General features: G+C 39.2%; 1 protein-coding gene across 1 annotated transcript; it reads left to right on the top strand.

Moving 5' to 3' along the window:
• The first annotated feature begins 12,845 nt into the window (after window positions 1-12,845).
• Znf280a (zinc finger protein 280A) lies at window positions 12,846-14,357 on the top strand. Its single transcript, XM_076855330.1, has one exon. The coding sequence runs from the start codon at window positions 12,846-12,848 to the stop codon at window positions 14,355-14,357; it is 1,512 nt and encodes a 503-aa protein (XP_076711445.1).
• The last annotated feature ends 3,052 nt before the right edge of the window (window positions 14,358-17,409 follow it).

Raw genomic sequence — 17,409 nt, 5'->3', positions numbered from 1 at the left:
GTTTTTCTCGGAATCCCCATTTTCCACTAGATTTTGAACTTATTAGTCATGATTTTGCCAACTAAAGCACTAAAATAAATCACTGCTTTAAATGGTGAGGAGTAGCTGTGTATTGTCTAGATATCCTTGTTGCCATCTGCCTGGCTCCCAAGTACTTTCCCCTGGTTAGTTAGGTTAACTGTTCTTGTCATTAAATCACGGATTCATTAACAACCTTTTGGGAGAAACAGTTTCCTATAGGCAGGTAACCTTTGTAAGAGTGGAGAAGGAGGGGCAAGTGCTCTGAAGGCATTAGCATTTTAATCCCCCAGAGTCAGTCTACATTTTCCCAGACCCAAATCAGCTTCCATCTTTTGGATCCAACCCAAGTATTTATTTAAAAAAAAATTTTTTTTAAAAAGAGCATTGGGAACTGTTATATAACTCCAAGAAGCTCAATACAGTGTGAGATTAGAGGGAGAAGAACAGGCAGGTGAGCCCTCTCAGTTTCTATAACAAAACACCGTAGACTGGGTGGCTTTTTTTTTTTTTTTTTTTTTTTTTGTACTGGGGATTGAATACAGGGATGCTTAACCACTGAGTCATATCCCAGCCCTTTTTAGTTTCTATTTTGAGATAGGGTCTCACTAAATTACTTAGGGCCTCGCTAAATTACTGAGGCTGGGGCTGGGGATGTGGCTCAAGCAGTAGTGAGCTCGCCTGGCATGCGTGCGGCCCGGGTGCTGATCCTCAGCACCACATACCAACAAAGATGTTGTGTCCGCCGAGAACTAAAAAAGTAAATATTAAAAAAAAAATCCCTCTCTCTCTCTCTCTCTCTCTCTCTCTCTCTCTTTAAAAATAAATAAATAAAATAAAATAAATTACTGAGGCTGGCCTCAACCTGCAATCCTCCTGCTTTCAGTCTCCTAAATTCCTGGGATTCTATTTTTGCATCACCACTGGCTAGACTGGGTGGCTTAAGCAATAGAAATTTATTTCTCATGATTCTGATGTCTGGAAGTCCAAAATTAAGGTTTTAGATGATTTACTTTCTGGTGAGGACTGTTGGTAAAGATGGTGCCTGGAGTGCTTCTCTTCCGGGAGCTCAAGAGTGTTGGTAAAGATGGCGCCCAGAGTGCTTCTCTTCCAGGAGCTCAGGTCCGTGAAGCACTGAATGGTGTGCCAACCCTCACCTCCAATCCCTGTGAATGGCTCGAACTTTGAATGGCGCACCTCCAATCCCTGAAGTGGCGCAAACTCTCAGCCAATGAAGAAGTAACAGGGCATTATGTAAAAATGTGGATGTGTAACCGATGTGATTCTGCAATCTGTATTTGGGGTAAAAATGGGAGTTCATAACCCACTTGAATCTAATGTATGAAATATGATATGTCAAGAGCTTTGTAATGTTTTGAACAACCAATAAAAAAAAAAAGAAGTAACAGCCCACTTACCTTGCTCCTCCTCATCCTGTGTTAAGCCCATAAATATCAATACCCTGTTCGTTCTCTTACTCTCCCTCCCTCTCCCTCTCCCTCCCTCTCCCTTCCCCTCCCTCTCCCTCCCCCTCCCTCCCCCTTCCTCCCCTCTCTCTCCCCCCTCCCCTCTCACTCCCCCTCCCCTCTCTCTCTCTCTCCCCCTCTCTCTTCTCTCTCTTTACAAGGACCTTCTTCCTGGCTTCCAAACAACCACCTTGTCATTAAACCCATACGACGTGGCTTTTCCTGGGAACACAGAGAATGAGTTGTCTAATGTCAGTTCTCATAAGGATATTATTCCTACAGGACCAGTGCTCACTTATAACCTTATTTAATATTAGCTTGTAAAGGGGCTGGGGATGTGGCTCAAGTGGTAGCGCGCCTGCCTGGCATGCGTGTGGTCCGGGGTTTGATCCTCAGCACCACATACAAACAAAGATGTTGTGTCCGCCAAGTACTAAAAAATAAATATTAAAAAATTCTCTCTCTCTCTCTCTCACTCTTTCTTTAAAAAAAAAAAAATATTAGCTTGTAAAGGTTCTTTTTTTCAGATATGGGTGTTAGGTCTACATCATAAGAATTTTGGAGGGACACAAACATTCAGTCTATAATAGAGGGGATATCTTAGTCTGTTGTTATAACTGAATACCACAGTTACTTTGCAAAGAAAATTGATTTCTTAAACTTCTAGAGGCTAGAAAGTCTAAGAACTTGGTGCCGGCATCTGCTCAGCTTCTGGTGAGGGCCTTCTTGCTGAATCACGGCAGACAGAGTATCATAAGTTGATTAAGGAAGCCAGAAAGAGCTCACTTTTAAAACAAAGCCACTCACACAATAAAGCATTAATTCATTATCCCCTTAATCCATAAACCCGTGACTAGATTAATCTTTTCATGAGGGCAGAACCTGAACAACCCAATCATTTCCTATCTCTCAAATACCCTGAACATAATTTGCAGGAATAAGTTTCTGATATATGAAATTTTATGGTCACGTTCAAACCATAGCAAGAGATAAAAGAAACAAATTTTCAAAGCTATAATGGCAAGCCAGGTACAGTGGCACACACCTGAAATCCCAATTGCCTGGGAGGCTGAGGCAGGAGAGCCTCAGTAATGGTAATGTGCTAAGCAACTTAGTGAGACCCAGTCTCTAAATAAAATACAAAATAGGACTGGGGATATGGCTCAATGATCCAGTGCCTCTGAGTTCAATCCCCCATACCGCCTACTCCTAAAAAAAGATATAATGGCAGAAGATTTTCCAAATTTGATGACAACTAAAATAGAAAACCTATTCTGTTACTTCTTCATTCAAAGACTGTCCTGTTAGCTTCCATCTTATTCAACATAAAGCCCAGAATCTTTACCCTTGAAAAAAAAAAATGGGAATTGAACCCTGGGACACTTTACCACTGAGTTACACCCTCCGCTCTTTTTTGTTTTATATCTTGAGACAGGGTCTCATTAAGTTGTTGAGGGGCTCACAAAGTTGCTGAGGCTGGTCTTGAACTTGTGATCCTCCTGCTTCAACCTCTCTCAACCTCTTTGGGATTACAGGTGTGTCCACTGCAGCTGGCCAGAATATTCACCTTGACCAACAAATTCTGATCTGCAATGTTCTGGCCCCATATCACTGACCTCATCTTTCCCCCTCCCCTAGTCCTTTAGTTAGAGCCACATCTGGCTCCTTTCTTTGCCTCTCCTTTCTTTGTTACAGTTCAAGCAATGCCTGTGTCTCTGAGCTAGTTCTGGCTGGAAAATTCTTCCCATTTTCACCCTTCTTTTCTCTTTCCTTCCTTTTTTTCACATAACCATCTCAAAAACAGCAATTCCAACTTGATTGGACACCTCTCAGCACATCCCTCAAAATTTATATTCAGTTTTCTATTTTTTTCCAAAAACACAGTGAAGCAGTATAAACAATGTTCTATCACTAACCTGCATCCATTTCTGACTCTCGATTTATTTCTTATTCTGTTTCTTGATAAATAAGTGATTCAAGCATTTAATTATTTGATCAACATATTATAATTAAGATAAATTTTAATTTAATCATGAGAATTACTTGACTGGAAAGCAGAGCTGGTTTGAAAGAGACCTATAGAGCATTTGCCAGTGGGAGCTTCCCCAAGGCAGTGGCACCCCTAAAGAGACTTATGGAAAATTAACAATGAAGATGTTTCACCACCTTCTATAACCTTTAGATACATTATAACTAAGTGCCAGAAAAGGATATTTTACAAGTCAATGCAAGTATTTAATTTAATAGAAAAAAATATGCCTCCTTTTGTAAATTTATGTCCACATTATCTGATTTAAATTTACTTAATACTAATGCTTACTTAGTTGGTTAGAATATCTTGGTCAGAATAGCTAGATGAAGTGTAATTTTTGGACTTTTAAAGCTGTGAAAATGGAATTAAGATGAGGGGGAAACATTGTCCATTAATTTTACCATTTTCTTCCAAGCATGATTTGCACTACCTATTGTTTCAGAGAAAGGGCTGGATTTAATCTGAGACAGCCTCTAACTCCCACTGACACTTCTGGAATCTTCCTATGATTGGGCATTGGGAGAAGCTCTGTTTCTGAAACAAGGGAGGAGCAAAGATCAGTCCTGAAGAAAGGAATGAGGATGGCCTTAGGCCTGAGCCTAAGCAACTCCATTTTAAAAACTCCATTTTGAAACCTGCAATCTCAGCAGACACACACTGGAGAGCAGGAGCTCTCCAGTATGGCCCTCAGACATAACAAGTCATTTAAATAGAGTGAGGCCTCTGGCGAGAAGCTCAGGGTGGAGACCACCAGACCAGATGTTTCTGATCCAAGGGTAAATGATGTGATGGGGAAATCCGGTTATAAGGATTGAAAGAGTGTGTGGGGAGGTCAAAAGTCCCCAAATTTAGTAAAAATAATAGAGCTAATGAATAGGGATTCAGCCAGCCAAAACAAGGATGCACTCGAGCTGAAGAGCTTGATGAGGACCTAGACTGACATCCCATCTTTTGTCTTCGTTTTCCTGATTCTCTGTGTGATCCTCACTGCTCTCAAACTCTACTGCCTCATCTGGACCTTGGTGAGAGCTGCAACTTCTCCACACTACTCCTCAACCGGCTGTCCACTCCATGCCAGGAGAAGCCTTGGTTCTGGACCTGATCACTGCGGTCTAAGTGAGTGTACATCTGCTGGACTTAAAGCCTAGGCTTAAAACTTTTAAACTTAGCACACAGAGGGAATGTCTGTCATTAGCCTGTCATGATTAAGTGTGTTTGCAGTGCTTAGAATTAATCTAGATTTTTTTGCTGTGAATTAATTAATCTAGAATTGGTTGCTGTGAATTGATTATGTCTATTGCAGTGCCTAGCATTAAGGTTTGTCGTTTTCTTGATTAAGAAACTATAGAGTAAAATTGTATTGAGTGGTTTGAGTAAATAAAGCATCGAAAAGGGCAGAAGTATGTGGACATTCTTTATTTCTCCCCGTCGGCTGCATATGTTGCAATTTTGCCCCTCACAGCAAAAGGACAATCCTGTTTGCCAAGGAATAGCCAAGTAAGGAGTTTTGGCAGCTGAGACTCCTAACTATTGCTGTGATAACAGAAGGTATTATCACGCAAATCAGATGGGAGGCCTTTCTTTCCATTATTCAGGTTCCTGGACTTTTACAGCATATATCTCAGTGAATTGCAAATGACAGAAGGATCTGGTTGATTTCCTACTTGGAACAATCTGACCTCATCATTTTGCTTCACATCCTTTGTGAATTTATATCTTTAAAATTAAGGAAAAAATTATTTATTCTTTGTGTGTATTTGTTTCCATTTTTAAATTATTTTTTAATCGACCCATAAAAATTACACATATTATGGGGTACCATGTTCCATGTGCGTATTATATAAAGCTCAAATCAGGGTAAGCATACCTATCTCCTCAAACATTTATTATTTTATAGTGGTTAAAAACATTCACAATCCTTTCTCCTTGCTTTTTTTTTTTTTTTTTTTTTTTGAAAAATATCATACATTATCAACACCTATAATCACCTTATCATGCAATACAAAAACAGAACTTATTTCTTTCTCCTATTTAAGTATAACTTAGTACCCATTGACTGACCTTATTTCATCCCTCCATTTTTTAAATCTTTAGTCTTTTAATTTTCTTTTGAATCTCCAACTCATTCACATTTATTTAATTTATTAAACATCCCTCCTCCCCCTTATTCAGTACTGTACTTGTTATGCTCGAATTCGGGACCCCCAAAAGATCACCAGAGACCAAGATCTATGTAAGCAGCAAAGAGGTGTTTATTGCGAGCTAGCTCCATCCTGCGAGCACACACAGCAACTGGTGACACTGAGACACCCTAAGTCCAGGGTTTGCAGCAGTTTTATACACTCTTTGGGGAAGACAGGGACTTCACATATATCATAGCATCTCTTAGCAAATCACACACTGTGGGAAAATCATAAAACAACTCTAAAACATGATTAGCACATTCACTAGTGGGAACAAGTTGGGTAAGGGTGATTGGTTAGTACAAGAGGGGGATTCCTTTGAACTGATTGGTTTAAACACGAGGGGAGTATGTGCTGAACTACATGGTTTCCCAACAAGTTATCAACTACCATAAACTACTGGGAGGGTCATCTGGCATCCCAGGTATTTTCCCTGTCTCATGCTGACTGACGGTTGATAGGGGGTTGCTATGGGTCCTCACCTAGCCTGACTTAGTCAGGGACACCTGGTGCTGCAGATACCTCTTGTTATTTGTAGAAAAGCAACTCAGCAGGATGGGTATGTGCCTAGGAGTGCTCTTTGAGTCTTTCTAAGGACAAGGGTCATGCCCCCTTCCTTGGACAGGCTTTGCTCTGAGATACAGGCTGGTTTTTCATTCTGGGGATTGAACCAAAGGGAACTTTGCTCTGGGCTATATTCCTCAATCCCCACTCCCCATATTTTTTCTTTTAAGACAAAGGCTCCCTAAATTTTCTAGACTGTTCTTGAACTTGTGATCCCTCTACATTGGTCTCCCTGAGTAGCAGGGATTATAGGTTGCACCACCAAGCCTGGCAACAAATATTCTTGAATGGCTTCTAAATTCCAGGCACTTAATGTCAGTGAATGAAACAGTTGATCCCTTTATGGGATTTAAATTCCAGCCAGAGAGGTAGCCAGTAAGCAAACTATTATTTAGGCACTGTGTAATTTACAGTGCCTAAATCCATCCTTAGTTTTAGCAAGGGCAGTTGTAAGTCAACTGGAAGGGAAGGCCTGAGATTTAATCAATAAAGTTTTAAGGGAGGGGCTGGTGCGGGGAAGGATGATCTTCTAACCCTGTTAATGGATTCAAAAAGGGAGTAATTACCTACTTTAGTAAAGAAGGATGAGAATTGTCGAAAACACAAAAATATAGCAGGGGAAGGGGGGTAGGAGATTCTGGGGAAGGGTAAATGGGCCATTTGAAATATGGTTAGCACAAAAGGACCAGGAAGGACCCAAACTTCATAGATCAGCCAAAGCCTTTATTCATACTGAAAAACCAGCCTCTACCTCAGAGCAAAGCCTGTCCTAGGAAGGGGGCATAACCCTTGACCTTGGAAAAACCCACAGAGCACTCCTAGGCACATACTCACCCTGCTGAGTTGTTTATCTACAAATAACTGGAGAGATCTGCTATGCCAGGTGTCCTTGACTCAGTCAGGCTAGGTGGGGACCCATAACAATCCCCTAGCAACCACCAATCAGCATGGGACAGGGAAAATACCTGGGATGCCAGATGACCCTCCCAGAAGTTTATGGTGGTTGATAACATGTTGGGAAACCATATAGTTCAGCACATGCACCCCTCGTGGCTTAAACCAATCAGTTCAAAGGAATCCCCCTCTTGTACTAACCAATCACCCTTACCCAACTTGTTCCCACCAGTGAATGTACTAATTATGTTTTAGAGTTATTTTTACTGGGCAATATTTTTATTTGGAGAAGAATGGAGGGTCTAGGGTCAGCGTTCAGTGATTATCTCTTCAGGGTTCCATTGAACTGTCACTGAGAAAGAATTTATTTGGGGAAGGATCAATGATTTGTCTCCCTTTCTAGGGATTGTTTTGTCACTGGAAGAGAAAGCACTGGGAAAGTATCAATGCCATTAATGTATGCTTTTCTCTTCCCAGTTCATACTACTTGGGGGTTTATCATTTTCCATATCCAACAGTGGTCAGGGTGGCCTTCACTGAAAAATAGCTTTGCCACAAGTACTTGAGGATTTAAGAGAAAAGCCAAGAGTATGTTTGGGTAAAGAACATTCCAGAAATAAGGAACTTGTGTAACAGTCCTTGAAAAGGGGTAAGAAGGGCATTTGGTATTTCACAGTTTAATACCAATTTGGGCTTCATTTGTCAATTTTGCCAATAAAGTTTGTGTTTTGTTTTTTGTTTTTTATAACCAGATATTAAATTATTCACATTGCAGTAAACATTTTTTAAGGTCTCTAAGAGTTAACAAGAACAGTATGTGCAAAACTGACAGCTGTCCAGAGCAAGGACATCAGTACTATCTCTCCTTGCCAGTTTGGCCCAGACCTCCCAGAGCAGGAGGTACAGAGTATGGCTGAGCCCCAGAGGATGAGGCACAGAGACTTCTGCCCCATATCAGGGCACATCCTGCTGCAGTAATGTGCTCTTTCAGAGTAGAGGACCTGGCCGCCCAGGGCCATCTGTGCCTGTAGCCCCTCCCCAGCTCCTAGCCATCAGGAAGGGCTGACACTCAGGTTAGCTCAGAGGGAGGCCAAGATGGAAAGGATGGACACTGTACTAACCATCACACTGAGTCCTAGTCCATGCTGCAGGTTTGAGGGGTGTTAATGCTGTTGTTGTTGTTTTGTTTTCTGTTTTTGAGTTGAGATCTTGCCTTTTTCCCAAGTTGGTCTCTAACTCCTAGGCTCAACAGATCCTCTGGTCTCAGCTTCCCTAGTAGCTAGGAATACAAATGCACACTACCTTGCCTAGCTCAGTAATGTACTTTTAAAGTTATTTCAGGTGATGGCATTTTAGAACATCTTAATTTGCAAACTGGTTTTCTGATTAAATTTGATCACTTGTTGGCATCAGAATGGGTGGAAATTTACAAATATTTCTTGCCTGTCAAGGGACTCTTGTCCTCCTTTCCCCCAGGATCTGTATAGCAAGGGCAGTTGTAAGTCAACTGGAAGGGAAGGTCTGCGATTTAATCAATAAAGTTTTAAGGGAGGGGCAGGTGGGGGGAGGGATCATCCTCTAACCCTGTTAATGGATTCAAAAAGGGAGTGAGTTGTTACCTGCAGAAAGCTGTTGAAGCACAGTGAGGATCTTGCTTGAGCACTCAGAAATCCCACTGGATCCAGTCTTCCAAGGGTAGACCACCCAGAGGATATAAAGTGAAACTTGCCCCTGTTGTTCCTTGGACAAGGTCAGGTTGTAGATTTCAGCAGCTAGAGGGATTTATTTGTGAGCATATCCTGCCCCTGGGAAGACTTTGGTTCTTTTAACTCCTCTACCTTGGCTTCAGTTCTGTTGGGACAATTATGTGGACTACCCACCCCTGGGAAACTCTAATAGCCCAGGGCCTGGGTAAACTTGAGAGAAGGTGGTGGTTCTTTAAACAACAGAGAGGAGGGGAGGCTCCCACTACTACTGGAGACAAACTGAGAGGCAGCCATACTTTCGAATAGCAATCTGGAGGAAAGGTTTTGGCAATCACTGAACCACAGCTGGACATCCAATCAGGATAAACTGGTCCAGTCATGTGATTGGAGCCCAGTTTAGGTGTTAGGGTTGGATTATAAAAGACTTTAAAGAGGTGAAGTTTTCCTTTCCGCCAGCCCTCAGAAAGGACTTTGAAGAGCAAGCAGTGAGTTGCAGATACACAGGGATCTCTGGACAGTTTTTTCCAGGAGGTAGAAACACCGACACTCCAGCTTCAATATTCCTTGTGGCGCAGAGCAGGAAATATTGAGCCATACTGAAACATCTGGACATACAACCTTAGGAACTGGTAAGCTACAAAATTTGGTATCCTTCATTTTGTTTCTCTAAAACTAAGGATGGATTTAGGCACTGTAAATTACACAGTCTCTGTTGTAACCACTGGACTTGGGCCCGGGGAAAAGCAATAATAGAAGTACTCAGCAAATAGCCATGACTGCATTTCAACAAAATAAAGAAAGCCAGCATGGTGGCACGCGCCTGTATTTCCAGTGGCTCAGGAAGTTTATACAGGAGGGTCTTGAGTTCAAAGCCAGCCTTATCAATGTAGCAAAATTCTGTCTGAAAATAAAAATAAAAATAAAAAGGGAAGGAGATGTGGCTCAATGATTAAGCATCCTTGGGTTCAATCCTTATATGTTGCAAGGTAGGCGGTAATAAATGTTTGGTTTTTTTTTAATATTTATTTTTTAGTTATCAGCGGGCACAACATCTTTGTTTGTATGTGGTGCTGAGGATCGAACCCGGGCTGCACGCATGCCAGGCGAGCGCGCTACCGCTTGAACCACATTCCCAGCCCCGGTGATAAATGTTAAGTTGAAAAAAGCACTGGGGGGCTGGGGATGTGGCTCAAGCGGTAGCATTCTCGCCTGGCAGGCGTGCGGCCCGGTTCGATCCTCAGCACCACATACAAACAAAGATGTTGTGTCTGCCGAAAGGTAAATAAATATTAAAAAAAGAAAAGAAAAAAGCACTGGGGGGAGAACAGGGCACATGAGTTTAGGGAATTTGTGATTTTTGATAGTGATGTTAGGGAATCCTTGCTGAGGAGCCCTGGACCTGAGGCAGGCTAGAAACATAGATAAGGGTAATCTGGGGTGAAAACACCCAAGGCAGGGAGAACAACAAAAATTCTGAGAAAGTAAAGGCCTTGGCATATTTCATACTCATGTGGCTGTAGTGGAGTAAGTGAGGGGTAGAAAAGATGAGAACCAGAGTAAGCAAAGGTAGATGGTCCTGCGTTCTACTGGATATTTTCAGATGATAGGTGTTTCCTATGTGTGAAATGAAATGTCTCTGGAGACTGACAAAGAAAAGAATCAATTCCAACTGCGTGTTTGTGTGTGTATATTATATATGCATGCAATATGTATATATATATATATATATATATATATATATATATATATATATATATATCCTTTAAGATTTTTTCTACATATAATATACTTAGCATCTTTAATCTGTTTTAAAAAAATCTTTTTTGTAGTTGTAGATAGAAAGAATGCCTTTATTTTGTTTATTTTATGTGGCACTAAGGATCAAACCCAGTTCCTCACACATGCTAGGCAAGCGCTTTGCTACTGAGCTACATACAGCCTTAGCCCAATTCAAGAAGTTTTTAATTGACCGATAATACAGATTGAGGATCTCTTATAAAATTCTTAGGACCAGAAAAAAAAAAAATAGATGCTTAGAACCAGAAGCATTTTGGATTTCTAATTTTTTTTTAAATTTTGGAATATTTGCATATACATAATGAGACATCTTAGAGATGGGATGCAAATATAAAAAAACATTTGTTTCATTTATACCTTATGACATATAGCTGGCAGACAGTTTTATATAACACTCTTGGTGTACCTGTATACTGACTTGTCACATAAGGTAAGATGTGAAAATTTCCACTTGTGGCATCAGTTTGGTGAAAAGATTCTGATTTTGGAACATTCTGGATTTTTAGATTAACGATGTTCAACATGTGATTTTAATGTTTATGGGGAACGAAGTAATATTTCAATACATGGTAGAACACATACTTGTAATTTCAGCAACTCAAGAAGCTGAGGCAGGAGGATTGCAAGTTTGAGGTCAGCCTGCGAAACTTAGTGAGACCCCGTTTCAAAATAAACTGTAAAAACCTGGTGATGGTGCCCAGTGACAAAGTACCCCTGGGTTTGATCCCAGTACCTCTAAAAAAAGAGAGAGAAAAGAGGAAAAGAGAAAAAAAGTTTTGATAACATGTTCACATTAAGGAAGTAATCAGTAATTAGTAATTATGTCTATCATCTCTCTTTTTTTTTTCCTGTCATCAACCCTTTTTATTTTTTATTCTTTTTAGTTATATATGACAGATTTTTTTTTTTTTTTTTTTTTTTTTTTGAGACAGGGTCTTGCTAAGTTGTTGAGGCTGTCCTCAAATTTGCCATTCTTCTGCTCAGCCTCCCCAGTCACTGGGATTATAGAAGTGAGCCACTGCCTGGCTCATTTCCTGTATTTTTAACAGGAGTACTGGGATGACCATGAAGAGTTATGATAAAGGTTTTGTTTATTTGTGCAAGGAATTTTCTGTCTTAACCCTTTAGGCATGCTAGACAAGTGCTTTACCACTGAGCTATATCCTCAGTCTGACAAAAGGGTTAAGATAGAAAATTCTGTAATAATCAACATGATGTTTTCTATAGGGAAGATGACATGGAGATGGAAGGGAATGGTCAAACTCTATATACTTTTAGAAGACAGAGCAGAGTTTGCTAATTGATTGGTGGTTGGGTATGAGGAAAAGCCTGGCAAAGTATGACTCCACAAGTTTGTGGTCTGAGAAACTGGCTTAACCTCAGACCTCTGTATCCACTGCTTCTGCATCTTTGGATTCAACCAACCAACAATTGAAAATATTTGAAAAAAATTCATCTACACTGAACATGTACAGACCTTTTTCCTGTTGTTACTCTCTAATCAATGCAGTACAGCAATTGTTTATGCATTTACATTGTATTGGGTTTTATATGTGATATAGAGATGATTTAAATTATATAGGAAAATGTGATAGGTTATATGAAAATGCTAGTTTTTTATGTAAGGAATTTGAGGATTTTGGTATACTGATGGGAGTATGTGATGGTGGTCCTAGAACCACTCTCCTCAGTATATCTAGGGATGACCACTGGGAAGAATGGAATATTACAGGAGTAGCAGGTGTTTGAGAGTCAATTTTGTTAAGGTTAATTATAAGCTTTATATCACATTGGGTGTGATGATGCACTCTGCAATCCCAGCTACTCAGGAGTCTAAGGCAAGAGAACGACAAGTTTGAAATCCACCTGGGCAATTCAGTGAGACTCTTTCTCACAAAAGGCTGGGGATGTAGTTCAGTAGTAGAGTGCTTGCCTAGCATGCAGGAGGCTGTGAGTTCGACCCCAGTTACCTTCAACTCCCCAAATAGTTCAAACTTGTTTTATTATATGCAAAATATTGTAGTGATATTAATAGTTACTTCAGTGTTTAAAGGAGAATAAAATAAGGTAAAATGATGTCTTTTAAAATAATGTTTTTACATGATTGCACTTAGGTAGCAATTTATAAAAAGACAGCTCTGAAAACTGAATGCACCACTTGCTTCAATCAAAAAGCAATTACAAAATGTCGGATCACTTCTTTCGTGAGGAACAAGAACCAAAACCACTGAAGAAACATGAGAGAGAATCCAATCAGATAGACAAAGATAATGACGCTGAGTTGATTTTTATTGGGATGGAACATGCAAATGAGGATGCTGAAATTCTCTTTGTCAGGATGATTTCAAACTCAAAACCAGTTATTTCAAACATTTTGAACAGAGTCAGCCCAGGCTCATATTCAAGAAGAAAGAAAGACCATCTCAGTCAAGATCCTGCACAAATGTTTCAATCTGCAATGCGTGTGACCCCTATGGCCACAACAATCACACCAGTTGCTCAGTCTGAACAGAGTTCAATAGATATTCCTATTACTGTTGAGTCTTCCTCTAAACCTGATTATAGAATGAGCTCACCACAAGTTGTTCCTCCCCATTCATCAGATTTGTTCCCTTCAAGGACTCAGTGTCTAGAGAAAGTTGCACTTTCTGTAGGAGGCAAGGTTGAAAGTTCTTGTGATTCAAAGAGAACTTCTACTTCAGATATAGACAGCAGAAATCCAAAAAGGTCTAAACTCAGGAATAAAATCCCAAGTACACATTCATCAACTATGGCCTCTTCTGATATCTCTCCTACAAAAGACATTTGTACACCCTCAAAAAGTACTCACTTCTTATCAAGTCACATTCAGAATGGAACATCCTCTCCTTGGCCTCCTGCTAATGAAAAGGTACCTTTTGTTCTTAGAGATCCAGGCCCAGGAAATAACTCTGAAGGACTGATAAAAACAGGCTTTTCCAGCCTTGCAAGTCAAAACAAGACCTTTGATCCCAAGAAAGGAAATTTAATCATGTTACTTAGTGACTTTTACTATGGACAACATCAAGGGGATGGGCAGCCAGAACAGAAAACTCACACAACCTTTCAATGCTCTAGCTGCTTGAAAGTTCTAAAAAATGTTAAGTTTATGAATCACATGAAGCATCATTTGGAACTTGAGAAGCAGAGGGGTGACAGCTGGGAAACCCATACTACCTGCCAGCACTGCCATCGGCAGTTTCCCACTCCCTTCCAACTACAACATCATATTAACAGTGTACACACTTTTCAGGAGCCCTCTGCTATCTGTAAAATTTGTGAGTTGTCATTTGAAACAGATCAGATTCTCTTAGAACACATGAAGGACAATCATAAGCCTGGGGAAATGCCCTATGTGTGCCAGATTTGCAGTTACAGATCATCAGCCTTTGCTGATGTGGAAACACATTTTAGAGCATATCATGAAAACACTAAGAATTTGCTTTGTCTGTTTTGTCTCAAAGTTTTTAAAATGGCAAATCCATACATGAATCATTGTTGGAAGCACTGGAACAAGAAGAACCTCTTTTCATGTTCCAAGTGCCGGCTACAGTTTTTGACTTCGAAGGAGGAAATAGAGCACAAAACCAAGAATCATCAAACATTTAAAAAGCCAGTACCACTGGAGGGATTGCCTCCTGGAACAAAGGTTATTATTCAGACTTCAACTCACCCATGAAGAAGTACAAACATTCATTATTGTGAGCAACACTGATCCTTGCCTGTCATCTTTGAAAACTAAAAAGAGGAAGTCAGTAAACACTAGATATTCTGTACCTACAGCCAGGATTCTGGCTAAAAACATATTCTACCCACTTTCAGGAATTGTGAAAGGTAGAACTGAGGCTGTACATTGTGACTGATGCTAACCAGTAATGTGATCAACTGTCAGGTTTTACCGTGACATCTTTACCTTCTTACTGTCAAGAAGTATCTCAGAAGTCTTCATGCCCTTTCCCACTCAAACCTCTCTACAAAAGTAACCACCACTCTGACCTCTACCATTATAGTTTTTTCTACTTACGAATTTTAAATAAATGGATTCATACAATAAATTCTTGCCTTTGGCTTATTTTTGAAAAGTGAAATGCATGCTTGCTATATATAATAGTAGCATGCTGTTTTTCATTTCTGGGTAGAATTCCATTAAATAAAATTGACACAGTCTTATATATCCACTTTATAGTCAAAGGACTTTGTGGTTGATTCTTCAACTATTTTGAATAAAGCTGCTATGAGCTTGTGTATATTTTCTGGAAGACATGGGTAGTTATTTGTTTTCGATATAGTGCTGGAATTGCACATATTCAGCTTTTTTTAGTGTAAATATGGTCAAATACTTTAAAAAGTGAATGAAACAATTTATATTACCATCATCAATACTGATAATTCCATTGGTACAGATCCAACATTTGGTCCTTTCAGTCTTTTTAACTATTGCCCATTTCTTGAAGTTGTAGTATCACATTGTAGCTTCAATTTGCATCTTGATGAGTAATGATCTTGAAAATACATTTTTCATGTGGTTTATAACTTAGATATTCTTCAAGACTTATTCTCTCTTACCGTTTAAAAAATGTTCTGTTTTTCAATTGGGAAGGTATAAGTAAACTGCTAGAACACTACACATATTCCATATCTTGATCTGTATGTTGGTTTCAAAGATATAATATGTATATCAGGATTTGCCCTTCCTGTATATTAAGGAAATTACTATCTAGCAAGGACATAAAGATATTCCTCCTATGTTTTCTTTTAGAAATTTATCTCTTTAGCCTTTAACATGTAGTTATGAGCAATCTCAAATGAATTATTATGATGTGATAAAACATAGGATCAAGGTTAATATTTTTCAGAAGCATATCTAAATCAACAAAAGCATTTACTCAAAACCACTTCTTCCCCACTTTGTTGCAGTGGAATATTTTGTGTAAATCAGGTGACTGCATGTATGTTTCTGGACTGTTCTATTCCATTTGTTCAGTTCTCTCTCTTTGTGCTAATGCTACCCTGTCTTAATTATTGTAACTTTGCGTAAGTCTGTGTATCTGTGTTTACTTCTTCAGCTTTAGAGTTCTAAATTGTCTTACTATTCCAGGGTCTTTGTATACTGAAGTGGTTATCATGGACATCCTTGCCCTGTTCTCAAATTCAGATACAATACTTTCCCATTAATTATAATATTAGTTGTAGGGCTTTTTGTAGCTACCACGGACTGTAGAGAGATTGAGCTAAAAATTAATGACAGAAAGATCATTATAAAATTCCTAAAATCTGGAAATTTGACAATACAGCTAAATTGAACTAGGACTAGGTTGAAGCAAACAAGAAGCCTAATGGGCAAAAGTGACAGGTTCTAGGAACCTGTGAGTGATTGACTCCTTAATGTTGTGCTCTGGGATCCTTGCTTATTTTACCTTGGTCCTGGTCCTCAATATAAATAGCCCAGAACTCCTCTAAGAAATCTCAGTGGAAAAGGGAAAATGTTGAACTCAATAATGTTGAATACAATCACAAAATTTATGAGATGGAACTATAGCAATTCATAGACATTTATCTCTAAATACATGTACAGTTGGCCCTCTGTACATGTGGATTCTGTACCCATGGATCCAATCAACCTTGGATTGAAAATATTGGAAAAAAATTGCATCTGTATGGGATTGTGGTTGTGGTTCAGTGGTAGAGAGCACTCGCTTACAGCGTGCGAGGCCCTGAGTTCGATCCTTAGCAACACATAAAAATAAATAAATAAAAACAAAGGTATTGTGTACAACTAAAAGAAATAAATATTTAAAAAATTGCATCTGTATTTAACACATAGAGACTTTCTTCTTCACCATCATTCCCTAAACAATATAGTATTTACATAGCAATATGTATTATAAAAAATTTAGAGATAATATGAAGTATTCAGGAGCTTTTTTTTTTTTAGGTTATAAGCACATATTACATCATTTTATATAAGTGACTTGAGCATCCGCAGATTTTGGCATCTACATGGAGTTCTGGAAACAATTTCCCAAGAACACTGAAGAATGGTTATATTTAGAAAGAAGAAAGTTTGAGGAATGAATGATTTAAGTCTCCTGTCTGTAGAACTTTCTGTAATGATGGAAATGTTCTGCATCTGCTCTTGCCAATATGCTACATGTGGCTGCTGAGCTATAGAAATGTGGCTGCTATGACTGAGGCATTGAATTTAAAAAAATATTTATTTTTGATTAATTTAAAATTAAAAGAATCATTTTTACAATAGAACTTCAAGTAATTTATGTACTCTTCCCTCAAGGAGACCTCATGCCCTGTTCTGGGCATAGGCAGGATTTAATGGCTTAGTTCACTGTAAGCTATATCAACACAGTTGGCAGTCTAGCTCCAGATGCAACTTCAAAAGGATGAGGTTCAAGGTTCAGTTGCTTGGTCAAGTTTCTTATGCCTGGGACAGTTAGCCAGAATTTCCAAAGAATAGTGTATGAAGGGGAAAGAAAGCAACTTTACCAAGGAGAAACCAACAAGTCCCATTGATGGCATGTACCCCTAAGATTTGGTGAGAAGGGAACATCATGTCTTTCATATTCTTCTAAAATCCCAGTGTAACCACAAGAAAAGCATCAAACCCAAACTGAGATACATTCTGAAAAGTATCTCACCTTTACTCCTTAAAGTTGTCAAGATCTTCAAAAATAAAGAAAGTTTGAGAAACTGTCTCAGACCTGGAAAAGATAAAG

The sequence above is a fragment of the Callospermophilus lateralis genome, chromosome 1 (assembly GCF_048772815.1).
Source record: "Callospermophilus lateralis isolate mCalLat2 chromosome 1, mCalLat2.hap1, whole genome shotgun sequence".
Classification (NCBI taxonomy): domain Eukaryota; kingdom Metazoa; phylum Chordata; class Mammalia; order Rodentia; family Sciuridae; genus Callospermophilus; species Callospermophilus lateralis.
This window is presented reverse-complemented; position numbering and strand designations above follow the sequence as displayed.